The sequence below is a fragment of the Bufo gargarizans genome, chromosome 10 (assembly GCF_014858855.1).
Source record: "Bufo gargarizans isolate SCDJY-AF-19 chromosome 10, ASM1485885v1, whole genome shotgun sequence".
Classification (NCBI taxonomy): domain Eukaryota; kingdom Metazoa; phylum Chordata; class Amphibia; order Anura; family Bufonidae; genus Bufo; species Bufo gargarizans.
This window is the reverse complement of record NC_058089.1, coordinates 79515711-79535221: the sequence shown is the minus strand read 5'-3', so window position 1 is coordinate 79535221 and position 19511 is coordinate 79515711. Positions and strand designations below refer to the sequence as shown.

At 46.9% G+C, this 19511-nt stretch overlaps 1 protein-coding gene across 4 annotated transcripts in view; it reads right to left on the bottom strand.

The window, feature by feature from the left end:
- LOC122920771 (transmembrane protein 272-like) overlaps positions 1 to 19511 on the bottom strand; it is a 103752-nt gene that overhangs the window by 79949 nt on the left and 4292 nt on the right. For all 4 annotated transcript variants that reach the window (XR_006386938.1, XR_006386937.1, XR_006386936.1 and 1 more), the window contains exons 2-3: positions 17662 to 17837; positions 16008 to 16040 (exon numbers count right to left, since the gene is read on the bottom strand). Coding sequence is in view for 1 of the 4 variants with exons in the window: in XM_044270495.1 (XP_044126430.1) it covers positions 16008 to 16029 (22 nt within the window). In the remaining 3 variants the exon portion in view is untranslated. The remainder of the gene's footprint in view (positions 1 to 16007; positions 16041 to 17661; positions 17838 to 19511) is intronic.

The window sequence follows — 19511 nt, the reverse complement described above, 5'->3', positions numbered from 1 at the left end:
GTCATCGTCCTGCGTTTCCCCCCAGCCACGCACCAGTGATGGGCCCGAGCTGCATTGGGTGCCACCCCGCTGTGACCATGCTTCATCCTCATCCTCCTCCACCTCCTCCTCGTCCTCCAGTAGTGGGCCCTGGCTGGCCACATTTGTACCTGGCCTCTGCTGTTGCAAAAAACCTCCCTCTGAGTCACTTCAAAGAGACTGGCCTGAAAGTGCTAAAAATGACCCCTCTTCCTCCTCCTCCTCCTGGGCCACCTCCTCTTCCATCATCGCCCTAAGTGTTTTCTCAAGGAGACATAGAAGTGGTATTGTAACGCTGATAACGGCGTCATCGCCACTGGCCATGTTGGTGGAGTTCTCGAAACAGCGCAACAGGGCACACAGGTCTCGCATGGAGGCCCAGTCATTGGTGGTGAAGTGGTGCTGTTCCGCAGTGCGACTGACCCGTGCGTGCTGCAGCTGAAACTCCACTATGGCCTGCTGCTGCTCGCACAGTCTGTCCAGCATGTGCAAGGTGGAGTTCCACCTGGTGGGCACGTCGCATATGAGGCGGTGAGCAGGAAGGCCGAAGTTACGCTGTAGCGCAGACAGGCGAGCAGCGGCAGGATGTGAACGCCGGAAGCGCGAACAGATGGCCAGCACTTTATGCAGCAGCTCTGACATGTCGGGGTAGTTGTGAATGAACTTCTGCACCACCAAATTCAGCACATGCGCCAAGCAAGGGATGTGCGTCAAACCGGCTAGTCCCAGAGCTGCAACGAGATTTCGCCCATTACCGCACACCACCAGGCCGGGCTTGAGGCTCACCGGCAGCAACCACTCGTCGGTCTGTTGTTCTATACCCCGCCACAACTCCTGTGCGGTGTGGGGCCTGTCCCCCAAACATATGAGTTTCAGAATGGCCTGCTGACGTTTACCCCGGGCTGTGCTGAAGTTGGTGGTGAAGGTGTGTGGCTGACTGGATGAGCAGGTGGAAGAAGAGGAGGAGGAAGCTGAGTAGGAGGAGGTGGCAACAGGAGGCAAAGAATGTTGCCCTGCGATCCTTGGCGGCGGAAGGACGTGCGCCAAACAGCTCTCCGCCTGGGGCCCAGCCGCCACTACATTTACCCAGTGTGCAGTTAGGGAGATATAGCGTCCCTGGCCGTGCTTACTGGTCCACGTATCTGTGGTTAGGTGGACCTTGCCACAGATGGCGTTGCGCAATGCACACTTGATTTTATCGGATACTTGGTTGTGCAGGGAAGGCACGGCTCTCTTGGAGAAGTAGTGCCGGCTGGGAACAACATACTGTGGGACAGCAAGCGACATTAGCTGTTTGAAGCTGTCTGTGTCCACCAGCCTAAATGACAGCATTTCATAGGCCAGTAGTTTAGAAATGCTGGCATTCAGGGCCAGGGATCGAGGGTGGCTAGGTGGGAATTTACGCTTTCTCTCAAATGTTTGTGAGATGGAGAGCTGAACGCTGCCGTGTGACATGGTTGAGATGCTTGGTGACGGAGGTGGTGGTGTTGGTGGTACATCCCCTGTTTACTGGGCAGCAGGTGCCAACATTCCTCCAGAGGCGGAGGAAGAGGCCGAGGCGGCAGCAGCAGAAGAGGCCGAGGCGGCAGCAGCAGAAGAGGTAGCAGGGGGAGCCTGAGTGACTTCCTTGTTTTTAAGGTGTTTACTCCACTGCAGTTCATGCTTTGCATGCAGGTGCCTGGTCATGCAGGTTGTCTTAAGGTTCAGAACGTTAATGCCTCGCTTCAGGCTCTGATGGCACAGCGTGCAAACCACTCGGGTCTTGACGTCAGCACATTGTTTGAAGAAGTGCCATGCCAGGGAACTCCTTGAAGCTGCCTTTGGGGTGCTTGGTCCCAGATGGCGGCGGTCAGTAGCAGGCGGAGTCTCTTGGCGGCGGGTGTTCTGCTTTTGCCCACTGCTCCCTCTTTTGCTACGCTGTTGGCTCGGTCTCACCACTGCCTCTTCCTCCGAACTGTGAAAGTCAGTGGCACGACCTTCATTCCATGTGGGGTCTAGGACCTCATCGTCCCCTGCATCGTCTTCCACCCAGTCTTGATCCCTGACCTCCTGTTCAGTCTGCACACTGCAGAAAGACGCAGCAGTTGGCACCTGTGTTTCGTCATCATCAGAGACATGCGGAGGTGGTATTCCCATGTCCTCATCATCAGGAAACATAAGTGGTTGTGCGTCAGTGCATTCTTTGTCTTCCACCGCTGGGGAAGGGCTAGGTGGATGCCCTTGGGAAACCCTGCCAGCGGAGTCTACAAACAGCATAAGAGACTGCTGCATAACTTGAGGCTCAGACAGTTTCCCTGGTATGCATGGGGGTGATGTGACAGACTGATGGGGTTGGTTTTCAGGCGCCATCTGTGCGCTTTCTGCAGAAGACTGGGTGGGAGATAATGTGAACGTGCTGGATCCACTGTCAGCCACCCAATTGACTAATGCCTGTACCTGCTCAGGCCTTACCATCCTTAGAACGACATTGGGCCCCACCAAATATCGCTGTAAATTATGGCGGCTACTGGGACCTGAGGTAGTTGGTACACTAGAATGTGTGGCTGTGGCAGAACGGCCACGTCCTCTCCCAGCACCAGAGGGTCCACTAACACCACCACGACCATGTCCGAGTCCTTTACTAGATGTTTTCCTCATTGTTATCGTTCACCACAACAACAAAAATATTATTTGGCCCAATGTATTGAATTCAAATTCAGGCCTTTTTTTTACAGACACCTAACACTATCTGGCTATCTATTTAGGTACCGTATTACACTAATACAGGCACAGCAGTAACCACAGATTTAGCTGAATATAAATTTGAGGCCTATTATTTAGGCGCTGGGTGACAGGTATACGTTTACAGGTGACCCAATCAGCACCTTGAATCTAATATACCCTTTTAGGGATAGATTTAAAGTAGGCCTGATACAGCAGAAACCACTAATTTAGAGAATTGCTAAATTGGGAATTGTATTTCAACCCAGAACAAAAACTGTGCTTTGACGGACACTAAATAACTTGACCAGCTACAGCAATAACCACAGATTTAGCTGACTATAAATTTGAGGCCTATTATTTAGGCGCTGGGTGACAGGTATACGTTTACGGACAGAATTAGACTGGGATATGCACAGTAGCGTGTGTATGAAGTTATTGAGAATGACCCTATCAGCACCTTGAATCTAATATACCCTTTTAGGGATAAATTTAAAGTAGCAATATAACAAAACAATAGCAAATATAGGTGCACTCTGCAGTCTCACTAAACCCTCAAACTGATTTTAAAATTGAGAGATTAGTCAACATGTCCTACGGTGTAGAAAATGTCTAAGCCCGGGCACCACGTCAAGGTTTCTCAAGTAGCCCGGGACCTAACACTCTCCTACCTGCGCCGTATGGGCGATACCAGGAGCCAGTGGGCAAATTACAGGAGCATGAGGCCGACTCACAAACAGCTCACCAGTTACCTCCAGCATGTAACCATGCTTGCAATGGGAGGAGGGAGGAGTCTGCAAGTCCCACTCAAGACTGACTGATATGGCCCAGGCCTCACAGGTGCACCTAAATGTGGCCTGTAGATGGAAAACAGGCACATTCAAATTGGAGTTTATACACCTCCAGGAATCTATATATACAAACCAAAAAAGACAAGGTGGCATTAGCAGGAGGTGCCCGGGCTTAGACATGTTCTACACCGTAGGACATGTTGACTAATCTCTCAACTTTAAAATCAGTTTGAGGGTTTAATGAGACTGCAGAGTGCACCTGTATTTGTTATTGTTTTGTTATATTGATATATTTATTATGACATCCGCTCTTGTTACCTTGTGTGAGATGTCTATTGTGGTACTTGTGGTTCGCCGCGGGCATCCTCCACCGTATGCATTTTGCTGGGGATCGCCATTAGCAACGGGCCACAAGTGCAGGATTTGCTCCCCTGTATATATGCACGACTGCATGTGGGTTTGAGCACCTCCTGCTAATGCCACCTTGTCTTTTTTGGTTTGTATATATAGATTCCTGGAGGTGTATAAACTCCAATTTAAATGTGCCTGTTTTCCATCTACAGGCCACATTTAGGTGCACCTGTGAGGCCTGGGCCATATCAGTCAGTCTTGAGTGGGACTTGCAGACTCCTCCCTCCTCCCATTGCAAGCATGGTTACATGCTGGACGTAACTGGTGAGCTGTTTGTGAGTCGGCCTCATGCTCCTGTAATTTGCCCACTGGCTCCTGGTATCGCCCATACGGCGCAGGTAGGAGAGTGTTAGGTCCCGGGCTACTTGAGAAACCTTGACGTGGTGCCCGGGCTTAGACATGTTCTACACCGTAGGACATGTTGACTAATCTCTCAATTTTAAAATCAGTTTGAGGGTTTAGTGAGACTGCAGAGTGCACCTGTATTTGTTATTGTTTTTTTATATTGTTATTTTGATTATGACATCCGCACTTATTACCTTGTGTGAGATGTCTATTGTGGTTCTTGTGGTTCGCCGCGGGCATCCTCCACCGTATGCATTTTGCTGGGGATCGCAATTAGCAACGGGCCACAAGTGCAGGATTTACTCCCCTGTATATATGCACGACTGCATGTGGGTTTGAGCACCTCCTGCTAATGCCACCTTGTCTTTTTTGGTTTGTATAAATTTAAAGTAGGCCTGATACAGCAGAAACCACTAATTTAGAGAATTGCTAAATTGGAAATTGTATTTCAACCCAGAACAAAAACTGTGCTTTGATGGACACTAAATAACTTGACCAGCCACAGCAATAACCACAGATTTAGCTGACTATAAATTTGAGGCCTATTATTTAGGCGCTGGGTGACAGGTATAGGTTTACAGACAGAATTAGACTGGGATATGGCCAAAAAATAACCACACTATTGATGGTTAAATGCACTTGGTGTGACAGCTTGACCAACCACACTATTGAGGGTTAAATGCACTTGGTGACAGGCTCAGCTTGCCCCTGATGTAGTATATGGCCAAAAAATAACCACACTATTGATGGTTAAATGCACTTGGTGTGACAGCTTGACCAACCACACTATTGAGGGTTAAATGCACTTGGTGACAGGCTCAGCTTGCCCCTGATGTAGTATACATCACCCACCTGGGACTATATATTTCGGATCGGGGAACCCAGTTTATTTCTAAGGTTTGGAAAGCTTTTTGTTCCCGTTTGGGGGTACACTTGTCCTTTTCCTCAGCTTTACATCCTCAGTCGAATGGACAGACTGAGCGTACCAACCAAAACCTTGAGACATACCTAAGGTGTTTTGTGTCTCGAAACCAACAGGTGTGGTCATTATATTTACCATTAGCCGAGTTTGCTATAAAAAATTGTCATCAGTAATCTACTGGCAAGTCATCATTTCTTGGTGCATATGGTTTTCATCCCCAATTCTGTACTTTCCAAGAGGGGGGTCTTCTGGGGTTCCCGAAGAGGAACGGTTTTCGTCATCTCCTTCATCTGTATGGCAGAAAGTGCAAGCTAACTTGAAAAATATGGGGGGTAAATATAAATGCATGGCTGATAAGAAACGGTCGTCAGGTCCGGTCCTAGAAGTGAATGCCTATGTGTGGTTATCTACTAGGAATATTAAGTTAAAGGTTTCCTCTTGGAAACTTGTTCCTAGGTTCATTGGTCCTTACAAAATAGTAGCTATCATTAACCCCGTGGCTTTTTCGCCTGGAGCTACCTCAAACATTTAAAATCCATAACGTGACATCCACGGTGCTCCCATAACAGTGATATCCACAGTGCCCCCATAACAGTGACATTCACAGTGACCCCATAACAGGGACATCCACAGTGCCTCCATAACAGTGACATCCACAGTGCCCCTATAGCAGTAAAGAAAAATGGCAGGGTTGCTATGGAAACCTGGTGTAAAAACTGTGGGGGTCACTTATTATCCAGAAATTTGCCTATATTTGGTGTATTACTGGCACAGATTGTGGCGCAAAGGTTTTGACGGTCTTAATACATGACCTGCTGTGTGTAGGTCAGTGAGGCAAAGAATGAAGGACCTGCAAGCTTCTATTGGCCAAAAGGGGTCATGTGACTGTGTATGTTAGTTAAGCTAATAATGAAGGACCTGCAAGCTTGTTTTGGCTTAGGCTACTTTCACACTGCCGTTTAGGGTTTCACCCAGTGGCGTCTCTAGCTTTCAAATTTTGGGGGGGCACACTGGGTGCCAGGACCTAAGTAGGGGGGGCAGCTATAACAACGATACATTTACACAAGTACGCTTAGAAATGCTGCAATACTTTACCCAATACCTAAAACCGCAACAGGGAAGAAAAGTCCTGCTGTCTGTGGTTTAAAAAAAAAAAAACACAATCATTCAGATTTCAACATGTCCTAGTTGCCTGTGGAATGACACTTTTATAGGGAGGGGGATCTGTGGATGACACTGCTATGGGGGGGATCTGTGGATGACACATACCGTATATAGCATCTTATGCTATATGTGTCATCCACAGATCCACCCCATGACAGTGTCATCCCCATTTCCCCCTCCATAACAGTGTCATTCACAGATCCCCCTCCCTAAAACAGTGTCATCCACAGATCCCCCTCCCTATAACAGTGTCATCCACAGATCCCCCTCCCTATAACAGTGTCATCCACAGATCCCCCTCCCCGCCACTCACAGGAGTGTACATTTGACATTTCTGAACTGTAATCCATATCCTGCAGTAACTTTAACTTTAAATCAGGACTCAGCGGCCGCTCATCTCTACTAGTACCTTAACCATACACCACTCGGCTAGCTTCGGTAACAGAGCCAGGCTACAGCCTACAGGCACCGCCTGTTAGTTGTTACCAAGCAAGTGCTGATTTCTGCAGGTCAGAGCATACGGATTACAGTTTTGAAGAAATGTACACTCCTGTGAGCGGTCCAGACCAGTGGCGGATCCAGAGTCTGGTCTCGGGAGGGGCACTTCCAGATTATTTTCTGTCTGCCGCCACAGAACAAGGGTGCTTATAGAACAGACTACACAGTGTAGCGGTATACTGTATATTGTGTGGCACAGTGTAGAGGTATACTGTACATTGTGTGGCACAGTGTAGAGGTATACTGTACATTGTGTGGCACAGTGTAGAGGTATACTGTACATTGTGTGGCACAGTGTAGAGGTATACTGTACATTGTGTGGCACAGTGTAGAGGTATACTGTACATTGTGTGGCACAGTGTAGCGGTATACTGTACATTGTAGGGCGCAGTGTATGCTATATGTGTATAACATAAACATACTCCACATGAAAACTTACAATTACTTGGCTTGACCTTGGGATCTCGGACGCCACTTCAACACTTTGGCTGGGGGGCTCGGCGGAGCTGATGTTGTGTTTTATCTTAATGAGAAAGATTTCATAATAAGGATTTGGAGAAGGGGCAGAGGGATAGCAGAGCAGGGAGAGTCTGGTGCTGCTACTAGGGGGTCATACCATGGGGGAATAATAAAGCCCACCATAATGCCCCCCCCCCCAGTAGAAATAAATCTCCTTATAATGTGACAATACAAAAAATACCCCCATGTAATACCCAGTTGAGCTAATGTGTCCCATAATGTGCCAGTATAAAATACCCCTATATAGTGCCCCCAGTAAATGCTCCCATAGTGCTCCTCTCCCCCCTTCCTCCTAGTGCCCCCCATAATGTACCAGTATAAAATGCCCCATATATCGTGCCCCAGTAGATGCCCTGTGTTCCCCATAATTTGCAAGTATAAAATACCCCTTCTTAGTGTCCCGTAGATGACTCCATAGTACTCCTTTCCCCCCTTCCCCATAGTACCCACCATAATGTGTTCCAGTATAAAATGCTACTGTACATAGACCCCCATATAAAATACCCCTTCTTTGTGGCCTCAGTAGATGCCCCTATAGTGCCCACCAATAACGTGCCAGTAACAAGTGCCCCCAATAATGTGCCAGTAAGAAGTGCCCCCAATAACGTGCCAGTAACAAGAGCCCCCCAATGTTCCAGTAACAAGAGCCCCCCCAATGTTCCAGTAACAAGAGCCCCCATCACGTGCCAGTAATAAGCCCCCATCATGTGCCAGTAATAAGCCCCCCATCACGTGCCAGTAAAAAGCCCCCCATCATGTGCCAGTAATAAGCCCCCCATCATATGCCAGTAATAAGCCCCCATCATATGCCAGTAAAAAGCCCCCCCATCATGTGCCAGTAATAAGCCCCCCATCATGTGGCAGTAATGTAATAAGCCCCCCTATCATGTGCCAGCAATGTAATAAGCCCCCCATCATGTGCCAGTGATGTAATAAGCCCCCTAGCATGTGCCAGTATTGTAATAAGCCCCCATCATGTGCCAGTAATGTAATTGTGACAAAACCAACCTCGCCACTTTGTTTTGGAGGGGGCTGTTTGCCAGCCTCCTGCCCCAGGATTACGGCCCTTTGAGATACTTTTGCTAACTTTTAAACCCCTGAACCTATTCGAGTGAATTTTGGATGGGTTTGTCCCCAAGTTATACTGGTTAGGTTGATGTGGGTTATGTGTATGTACAATGTAGGCTCACAAAGTTGCGGCAATTTATGAGAGGTGTAACTTTTCAGCTTAGGAGATAGTTGGGTAGATACAGAGATTGACTCAATTGTCTCCTAGACAGATGGGAGGAATATGCTGGGTGTGTTTCTATTGTCCCATTGTGCCATTGTCCCGTTGTGTGTTTAAATGGTAATTTCTTTCCTGTTGTCTCCACATGTGTATTGGCGATTTCCCTTTGTCCTGAGAGATAATTGAATTGCTCCTCGGGTGTCTCCGGGGCAGAGGGGAGGAGGCCATGGTGCATTGTGGGGATGTGTTGTGTCTGTGTGTCGCAGTCTCCCTTCTGGTCCCCTGGGGGTGTGTCCACCAGATGGGGACCTGCATAAATACGGGCGGGTAGCCCTCAATAAAGAGATGCTGTTTTTATACCTTCATGAAGTCTTGGCTCATGTTTGGGGAATGCGATAACTACACTCTTGGAGATTGCTATATCACAATACTCCCCTTAATAGAAGCTCTTGTAAGAGCTTGTTCCTGGTTCCTGTGTCTGCATTTAGGAGAGGTTCACCCACTGGAGCCTTGTCGTAGGTCCAGGGTGGGTCGAGGACGGTGAGACCCCAACCAAGCTTCGGCGGTTCGTGGGGTCTGCAGCGCTGACGGTGTCAAGTGGAGTGTTTGGAGTCCTCAGAAAGCACTAGGAGCATCTATCGACGGAGGTACCCGGTTGGGGTGCTAGGCGTTCCGTTACATTGGTGGCAAGCGGTGGGATGGCGTCCTAGTGCGAGGAGAAGCAGCTCAGAGACACCGGTAACGTGTGGAGTTAAAAATTGAGGGCAACGCTAGCACTCGTGCAGCGCCCCTGGGAGCAGAGGTATCCAGCGACTTGGAGCAGACAAGTATGGAAGGCTCTGAAGATGACTGGCTGGCTGAGGTGAGGCAGCGAGTGGCCCAGGATGGAGATAATGTGTCCATGGATATATGCCAGGCCATCTGGAACCAGGTCACAGCCAAGCGACACGCAAGGATGGAACGAGAATTCCAAATGGCGAAAGAGAGAAATTGCCCAGCGGAAGGAGTGTTACAGCAGCCGAGCAGAGGCTTCATCCGAGGAGGTTAGCAGTCTCCCGCTGAGGCTGCCAGAGGAACCCGAAGTAGGGGTCCTCATAGACGGGTCCTGTGAGGAACCACAACAGGCAGGTGGAGACGGGACTGAGGTCTCTCCACCGGGATGCTGGGCAGCTGGCCCAGACCCTCAGCAGCAGCCGGAGTTGCCAGGTGTGGACGCAGGTGGTCTTTACTCGCAAATGTTGAGGGACCTCACAGACTGGTCCTGGGAAGACCCACAGATGGCAGGTGGAGATGGGACCGAGATCTCTCCATCGGCCCTACAGGGATGCTGGGCAGCCGGCCCAGATCTCCAACTCCAGATGGTGGTAATACAGGGAGAGAAGGGTGTCGTCCTCCCTTCCCAGCGGCAGAGGGTGTTAATAGGAGAAGAGACAGCCGGTCTCTCTCCCCAGCGGCAGTGTACTTTGAAGGGAGAGGAGACAACCGGTCTCTCTCCCCAACCACAGGGGGACAGCACCCCTAACTCCAATGACCCAGATGGGACCGCAGTCTCTGCACCAGGCCGGTACAGAGTCCACACCAACCCCACAGGAATGCCAGGAGGAGGAGGTAAGCGATCCCTCCTGTCCACAGATGATCCGCAACAAGGTCCTGGGGGTAGGATTCCCTGACCCTATCCCAGCGGAAGAGCTGGCATCTGGGCAGAGCGCAGTTGGCCTCTGCCCTCCCCTATCCTCTTCTCCAGAGCTGGACTTCCCACAGGCTACCCCAGCGGAAGAGCTGGCATCTGGGCAGAGTGCAGTCGGCCTCTGCCCTCCCCTATCCTCTTCTCCAGAGCCGGACTTCCCACAGGCTACCCCAGCGGACGAGCTGGCCTCTGGGAAGAGCGCAGTTGGCCTCTGCCCTCCCCTATCCTGTTCTTCAGAGCCGGACTACCTACAGGCTACCCCAGCGGAAGAGCTGGCATCTGGGCAGAGCGCAGTCGGCCTCTGCCCACCAAGTACCTACAGCTCCAAGCTGGAGAACCACAAGGAAGCAAGGAGTAGCAGATGCCCACTCAACAGCTGGGGATATACAGAACAGAGTCAGGCCCCAAGATTCAACAGGTGCAGTATTGGTTTGTGGTTGGACTGCCAGACTAACTCAGGTACTGACCGTGAGGTCAGGTATCTGGCTAGTCTTCCCTAGGAGGGGGAGATGTGTGACGAAACCAACCTCACCACAGTGTTTTGGAGGGGGCTGTTTGCCAGCCTCCTACCCCAAGATTACGGCCCTTTGAGATACTTTTGCTAACTTTTAAACCCTTGAACCTATTTGAGTGAATTTTGGATGGGTTTGTCCCCAAGTTATACTGGTTGGGTTGATATGGGTTATGTGTATGTACAATGTAGGCTCACAAAGTTGCGGCAATTTATGAGAGGTGTAACTTTTCAGCTTAGGAGATAGTTGGGTAGATACAGAGATTGACTCAATTGTCTCCTAGACAGAGGGGAGGAATATGCTGGGTGTGTTTCTATTGTCCCATTGTGCCATTGTCCCGTTGTGTGTTTAAATGGTAATTTCTTTCCTGTTGTCTCCACATGTGTATTGGCGATTTCCCTTTGTCCTGAGAGATAATTGAATTGCTCCTCGGGTGTCTCCGGGGCAGAGGGGAGGAGGCCATGGTGCATTGTGGGGATGTGTTGTGTCTGTGTGTCGCAGTCTCCCTTCTGGTCCCCTGGGGGTGTGTCCACCAGATGGGGACCTGCATAAATACGGGCGGGTAGCCCTCAATAAAGAGATGCTGTTTTTATACCTTCATGAAGTCTTGGCTCATGTTTGGGGAATGCGATAACTACACTCTTGGGGATTGCTATATCACAATACTCCCCTGAGTAGAAGCTCTTGTAAGAGCTTGTTCCTGGTTCCTGTCTCTGCATTTAGGAGAGGTTCACCCACTGGAGCCTTGTCGTAGGTCCAGGGTGGGTGGAGGGCGGTGAGACCCCAGCCAAGCTTCGGCGGTTCGTGGGGTCTGCAGCGCTGACGGTGTCAAGTGGAGTGCTTGGAGTACTCGGAAAGCACAAGGAGCATCTATCGACGGAGGTACCCGGTCGGGGTGCTAGGCATTCCGTTACAGTAATAAGCCCCCCCATCATGCGCCAGTAATGTAATAAGCCCCCCATCATCTGCCAGTATTGTAATAAGCCCCCAATCATGTGTCAGTAATAAGCCCCCATCATGTGTCAGTCATAAGCCCCCCATAATGTGCCAGTAATAAGCCCCCCAATGTGCCAGTAATAAGCCCCCCATCATGTGCCAGTAATAAGCCCCCCCAATGTGCCAGTAACAAGAGCCCCCCAATGTGCCTGTAAAACTATTGTAAAAAACAAAAAAAATACACTTATACTTACCTCCATGTCAGCGATGCGATGCAGCCTTTTCCGGCCTGTGTCCCGCGCTGTATGGCCTAGTGCCTGAAGCCTATCAGAGGAAGGGAAAGGGACACGCCTCTCCCTCCCCTGCCGCAGCACAGGCAGATGACTATGGAGATGAGAGCAATGGAAGCGCTCATCTCCCTGTGCCCGACTGCTGGGAGGGCATTTTAGTTGGGGGGGCACATGGGGGGGCACAGCGTGATGTACGGGGGCCGTGGCCCCCTCTGGTCCCCCCTGGCAATGCCACTGGTTCCGCCTGTGAGATCCGTTTCAAGGATCTCACAAGCGGCCCCAAATGGAATGCATTCAGAATGCATCAGTTTGGCTCCATTCCGCCTCCATTCTGCTCTGGAGGCGGACACCAAAACGCTGCTTGCAGCGTTTTGGTGTCTGCCCGGCGATGCGGAGCCAAACGGATCCGTCCTGGGTTACAATGGAAGTCAATGGGGACGGATCTGGACACAATATTGGTGCAATTGTAAACAGATCCATCCTCCATTGACTTTCAATGTAAAGTCAGGATGGAGCCGTCTGCATACACTTAGACTTAGAATTTTAACTGAACGGATCCATCTTTTACATTTATAGGTGCGGATCCGACTGTGCAGATACCAGATCCGCACCGAACGCATATGTGAAAGTAGCCTAATATGGGTCATATGATTATGCCATACATGTTTTTGTATTACAATTTAATTTTGTGACTATCTCAAAAACTGTAGGTCTTAGAGAGCAGAAACTTAGTCTACAACCTTTGGAAGCACCTGATTTACTCATGCGGTAAATTTGGTGCAGATTGGTCTAGTCGTTTGGTCATGAATATAAGGAAGATAAAAGATGAAAAGATATATTGTATATAAAAGAGAGAGATGCATTTGTGGCCTCTTTTATGACTATGATTATAAGGGATGACTAATCAAACATTTTAGCAGGATACAATAAGCATAGCGCTCCCATTATTTTCTCAGAGTGTCACGAAAAGATCGAGTAAAATGGAGATTACAGAATGTGAACAGATGAGGTTTGATAAAGGTTTTAAACTATTGTCCAAATGAGAAATGTTTTGAATCTTAACACTAAATGGTCTCAACAAGAGTCCTGAGCGATATTTTGTGGTAAAGAGAATTAAAGAGTAACTAAACTTTTAATGATTTTATTTAAATGCCCTAATTAGGGATGAGCGAATCGACTTCGGATGAAACATCCAAAGTTGATTCGCATAAAACTTGGTTCTAATACTGTACGGAGCAGGAGGTGGGTACAGTATTAGAATGTATTGGCTCCGATGAGCCGAAGTTATTGCTTCGCGAACTAACTTCATAAATTAATTTTTACTGTACAAAACCATTTTTCCTGAACTCGGGATCTGTTCCAGGTGGTATCTTGGAACCTAACCTGAGTTCGGGAAATGTTTTTTTACAGTACAAATTAATTTATTAAGTTACTTTGCGAAGCAATAACTTCGGCTCATCGGAGCCAATACATTCTAATACTGTACCCACCTCCTGCTCCGTACAGTATTTGCTCATCCCTAGCCATAATAATAATTTTTCTAATGTATTTTATTAATGGATTTTGTATTTTTACTAGAGATATTCCCTTCTAAAGCACAGATTTCCTGCGAGCTTTAAATTCACTATTCTCCACATTGTTGACTTCTCAGCAGTGCACAGAGTACACTAGGGGTACCCATGTGATAGGCCAGCATTTAGTAAACATCGGGGGGCACAGGCAGGAGCAGGAATACATGCTTCTGCCCGTACTTCATGCACTGCGGCCCCATTGAGAAACTATAAACTCCATACTCTGAGAAGTCAGCGATGTGGAGAATACTGAATTTAAAGTACGCAGGAAAATCTTCATAACTCTACAGCTCCTGCAGACCAACAGATTCTCCATAGTTTATGCCAAAAACTGGTGTAATATATATAGACAAAAGAAAATCAAAAACATACAGCACCTCATGTGCAATATCACCTTGAAAGATGTGCAGTCATAGTAAGGTATATGCGCTTACCAGATGCTGTTGTGAGTAGTCACAGCAGCTATGGTGGCTTCACTGGTTTTTAATCCTTACCAGCATAAAGTGATGCTGTGCTGCTGCCCAGGTTCCCTCCTGGCTCGGATGAACGAGTGCCAGGATGATTTTCTAGATAATGTGAAGCAAACAATGGAACCCACTGGTCGGCGCTGCCAGCAATATTGATGTGTTCTTTAAATGTTCTTCTTTATTTTTTTTAAATATACCATTTATTATATCGTTCATCATATTAAAAAATATATAAAAAAGAACATTTAAAGAACACTGCTTCTCCATCCATATTGCTGGCAGGGCAGACCAGTGGGTTCCATTCTTTTCTTCACATTATTATACAGAAACTGGTGTAAATTACACTACAGATTTGTGCCAGATCATGGGTGGCGTAGATTTAAATGGGGTGGTCCCATGGTAAATGTTCTACAGTTTTAAAACTAGTAACTGCATTTGAATACTTTTGTAATTGCATGTAACAAAAAAATTGAGTTATTCAATAAAATGTATCTGTACAGCGCCACCTGCAGTTTTTTTCTCATTTCTTTGTCCTGCTCACTGAGATGGCCGCACATGCTCAGCTTCATCCTTCAATTGCTTCCCGAGTTGTGATAGGTGGAGCATGGACACGCCTCCTGAGCTATGATAGGGAGAGCATGGACACGCCCCCTGGGCTGCAGCGCAGCAGAAAAGACACTCCCCTTGAGCGGCCAACTTGACATAAATCTAGCAGAGCAATGAATGGGGAGATCTCTGAATCCATGTGAGGTACAGGGCTGGTTCTAGCTTTGTTAGAGATTGTCATTTAGTATATGATGTCTGATTTTTTTACATTAATCTTGGGCTAACCCCTTTAATTTTCTGGCACATTGACAAACATAGAGGCCTGTGTCTCTTAATCATTTGTGGCATCTTACTCCTGCACACTTTAGGCTACTTTCACATTCGCGTTTGGTGCGGATCAGTCATGGATCTGCACAAACTCTTCCGTTCAGATAATACAACCACATGCATCCGTTCAGAATGGATCCAATTGTATTATCTGTAACAAAGCCAAAACGGATCCGTCTTGAACACTATTGAAAGTCAATGGGGGACGGATCTGTTTTCTATTGTGCCATATTGTGTCAGTGAGACTGGATCCATCCCCATTGACTTACATTGTGTGTCTGCCTCCGCATCATCTGGCGGACACCTAAACGCTGCAAGCAGCATTTTGGTGTCTGCGTCCAGAGCGGGATGGAGGCGAAACGGAGGCAAACTGATGCATTCTGAACAGATCCTTATCCATTCAGAATGCATTAGGGCAAAACTGATCCGTTTTGGACCGCTTGTGAGAGCCCTGAAACGGATCTCACAAACGGAAACCAAAATGCCAGTGTGAAAGTAGCTTCAGACTAAGACAGGCATGTGACAATTTAGTAAACTTTCCCCACTGTATTTTATTGCAGACTTTGGAGATTTAGGGAGGTTTATCCTGCTTCTTTCTCTTTAGACAAGTTCATTTGTCTTAGCATGAAAGCTATATTGACCAGTGCACTGAACTAAATCTCCTTTTTTCTCCTCCTCTTCACTACATGGACTAGTGTTTTAGAATACCACATTTCAAGATGAATTGAGATAACTGAGATTTAAGAAAAAGCACTTAGGCCTCCTGCACACGAAACCCCATGGAAGCACTCCGTAATTCCGGTGTGCGGTCTGCAATACGGCCACGGAGCACACACGTTCGTGTGCAGGAGGCCTAAGTGCTTTTTCTTAAATCTCAGTTATCTAAATTCATCTTGAAATGTGGTAGTATTCTAAAACACTAGTCAATGTAGTGAAGAGGAGGAGAAAAAAGATTTAGTTCAGTGCACTTAGTTTGTGTGCAGGAGGCCTTAAGATTACCCCAATTAGAACAGAACTTAACAATATAGTGAGAATAATCACATCTTCATCTCTCTTATAAAAGTAGAGTCCTTACCTCCACTAAATGTGAGTCCCATTATGTAATGCTCTGAAAGACAGATCATTTTTATTACAATTACTTTTTTTCTACAGTTACTATAAACGTTTTAAAAGAAGTTACATTCATATACTTTATTTTATAGAAAGTAGTCCAATTAATCTATAATGGCTCATGCACACAAGCTTATTGTTGTGATTAAGTAAAACCTCTGAGATATACGGAGCCACAAAATAGCACGGAAAGCAGTCTATAGGACCATACTGTACCTTTATATATCCTCCAAACAATGGTGAATTATAATACGGGCGTTTGGGTCGGCAGCCCCGGCCCGACATTTCTGTGGGGCCCAACATCGCCCCAAATGCCCATATACACATGTTATGAATTCAGCAGTGCGTAGTACTGCTCTGTCCCCCTAAGCAGTGCAGCTGCACACCTTCTGTTAAAGGTCCGCTCTCAGCTGCTGACAGTCCCCCTCCCTCTTGCCACTGAAACTTTCTCGTTGCTGGGAAAAAGAGGAGGTTAGAGGAGCATCGAAAGAGGAGGCAGCACCAGTATGCAGGTAACATCTGCTACATTATCTGTACCTAGAGATGGTCCCTGCAGTCCTGTGTTACCTGTGGTGATACATAGGACTGCAAGTAACAAAAACGGATCCGCAAAACATACGGATGACATCTGCATGCATTCAGTACTTTGAAGAACAGTACAGCTGGTCCCTAATAGAACAGTCCTATCCTTGTCCATAATGCGGATAATAATAGGACATGTTCTATTCTTTGTGGAACGAAAATACGGAAATGGAATGCACACGGAGTAACTTTCTTTTTGTTTGCGAACCCATTGAAATCAATGGTTCCGCATACGGTCCGCAAAAAGCAAACACGGATAATACGTTTGTGTGCATGAGCCCTAACACAGTGATAACTCTCTGAGTACAGATAATGTAGTAGATGTTACCTGCAGTCCTATGTAACACCACAGATAACACAGTGATAACTCTGAGTACTGATAATGTAGTAGATGGTACCTGTAGACCTATGTGGCAGCACAGATAGCATAGTGATAGCTCTCTGAGTATAGATAATGTAGTAGATGTCACCTCAAGTCCTATGTAACACTACAAATAAAATAAGTTTCTCCAGGATTTACACATTGTTGGCCTACCCTCAGGTAGATAGGTAATCAATTTTGAGATTGGAGGGTTCCAAATCAACTCCCCCCCCCCCCCCGGCCGATCAGCAGTTTGAGGAGATCGTGGTGCTCCAGTGAGCAACGGGGCCTCCTCGCTGCTTGCCAAGCACAGCGCTATCCATTGTATAGTGGCTGTACTTGGTATTGCAGCTCAGCCCTTTTCACTTAGATAAGACTGAGCAGCGCATGGCCGAGGAAGAGGCTTCAGTGCTCAGTAAGGACCGCAGCCTCTTCATACAGATTTTTTTTTTAAACTGCTGGGGGATGTCATGGGAAAATGGAGGGGAGGGGGCTCAAGTTGGGTAGATAGCCCCAGGCCAATGATGCACCTAATCTGCCCTGCTCCAAACACACTGAAATCTTTTCTCAGAAACCATAAGGAAAAAATAGTGGCATATTCAAATGCTGTATATACTGAGGTATTGTCTACTAAAAGTAAAGCACTTCATATTTAAGCATCCACTACATTGCTTACCTGCAGATCCCCTTTCCACAAATTCAAGAAATAAGGTGAAGGCTTTGATGGTGATGCAGGAGTTCAGAGAACAGCTATAGCCTAGAGGTAGTGGCACATACCGGATTAAGGATGCATTCACCCGCCAGCCCTAAAGGCACAGGTGGAAGATTGCTGACATCTGCACTGAGAATGCACTGTAAAAAAGTAATAATGATATAACTGAACCTGGAATGTGATCAAATCATCCCCTGAGACAGCACATTACAAATCACTAAATAATAACGAATTGTACAATCTTCACTCAATCGTTGACAAATGTATTGAGTGTTGAAATGGATGTGCCAGGAATGAAATGTATGCCTCATCCACAGGACAGGGCATAAGCATCTGATTGGTTGGGGTTTAACTGCATGCTTGACCTGCCCCTACATGCATATGGAGCACAGGACCCCTGTTCTCATGATGAGGAGTCCACAGATCAGATACAAAGTAAGGTGAACACGAAAAATATATATTTGGTGCAATCTATAAACACCCAGCATTACTGAGGAGTGAGCTGATCAGGATGCTACAGTGGTCATTATGTAAGATTTTTACAACCCACATATTTATCGGGTCACGGTTCTGCTTCAACTGCAAACGGGAGGGAAATCCTCAGTTTTTGGATTGATGTGAAATAAAGATACAAACCTGACTCTTCTACTATTGTATTGGATGTGATTTTTTTTTTACTTTTGGGATTTTATACAGTGAGCACCACCTGGACGTGGTACGGCCATTTGTCTGTTCTGCAAAGTGTGTAGATAGTGTAGCACCAATTGACTCTGGAAGATCTTACTAGAAGTGATGCATTGTTAGGTCTGGTCCCCTATATGGCAGTAATGGGGAGCTTGTAACTTGGGGTTCAAAAGGCAGAGGTACTAAATTTGTCCTCTATATATACAACATAAGAGTAAGTAACTGATGTAGGTGCTGCCAGTGCAGTTACTACATCAAGCAATATACTCAATAGACTTAAAGCGAACCTTTCACCTGCATTTCACTTAATAAACTATCAAAAGTACCTTATAGATCATCCTCATTGTGTTATCATACAGTCTTGTCCCGCTTTTCTGCCATGTACAGACGTGGACAAAATTGTTGGTACCCTTTGGTCAATGAAAGAAAAAGTCACAATGGTCACAGAAATAACTTTAATCTGACAAAAGTAATAATAAATTAAAATTCTATAAATGTTAACCAATGAAAGTCAGACATTGTTTTTCAACCATGCTTCAACAGAATTATGTAAAAAAATAAACTCATGAAACAGGCATGGACAAAAATGATGGTACCCCTAACTTAATATTTTGTTGCGCAACCTTTTGAGGCAATCACTGCAATCAAACGCTTCCTGTAACTGTCAATGAGACATCTGCACCTCTCAGCAGGTATTTTGGCCCACTCCTCATGAGCAAACTGCTCCAGTTGTGTCCGGTTTGAAGGGTGCCTTTTCCAGACTGCATGTTTCAGCTCCTTCCAAAGATGCTCAATAGGATTGAGGTCAGGGCTCATAGAAGGCCACTTTAGAATAGTCCAATTTTTTCCTCTTAGCCATTCTTGGGTGTTTTTAGCGGTGTGTTTTGGGTCATTGTCCTGTTGCAAGACCCATGACCTGCGACTGAGACCAAGCTTTCTGACACTGGCTAGTACATTTCTCTCTAGAATTCCTTGATAGTCTTGAGATTTCATTGTACCCTGCACAGATTCAAGACACCCTGTGCCAGACGCAGCAAAGCAGCCCCAGAACATAACAGAGCCTCCTCCATGTTTCACAGTAGGGACAGTGTTCTTTTCTTGATATGCTTCATTTTTTCGTCTGTGAACAT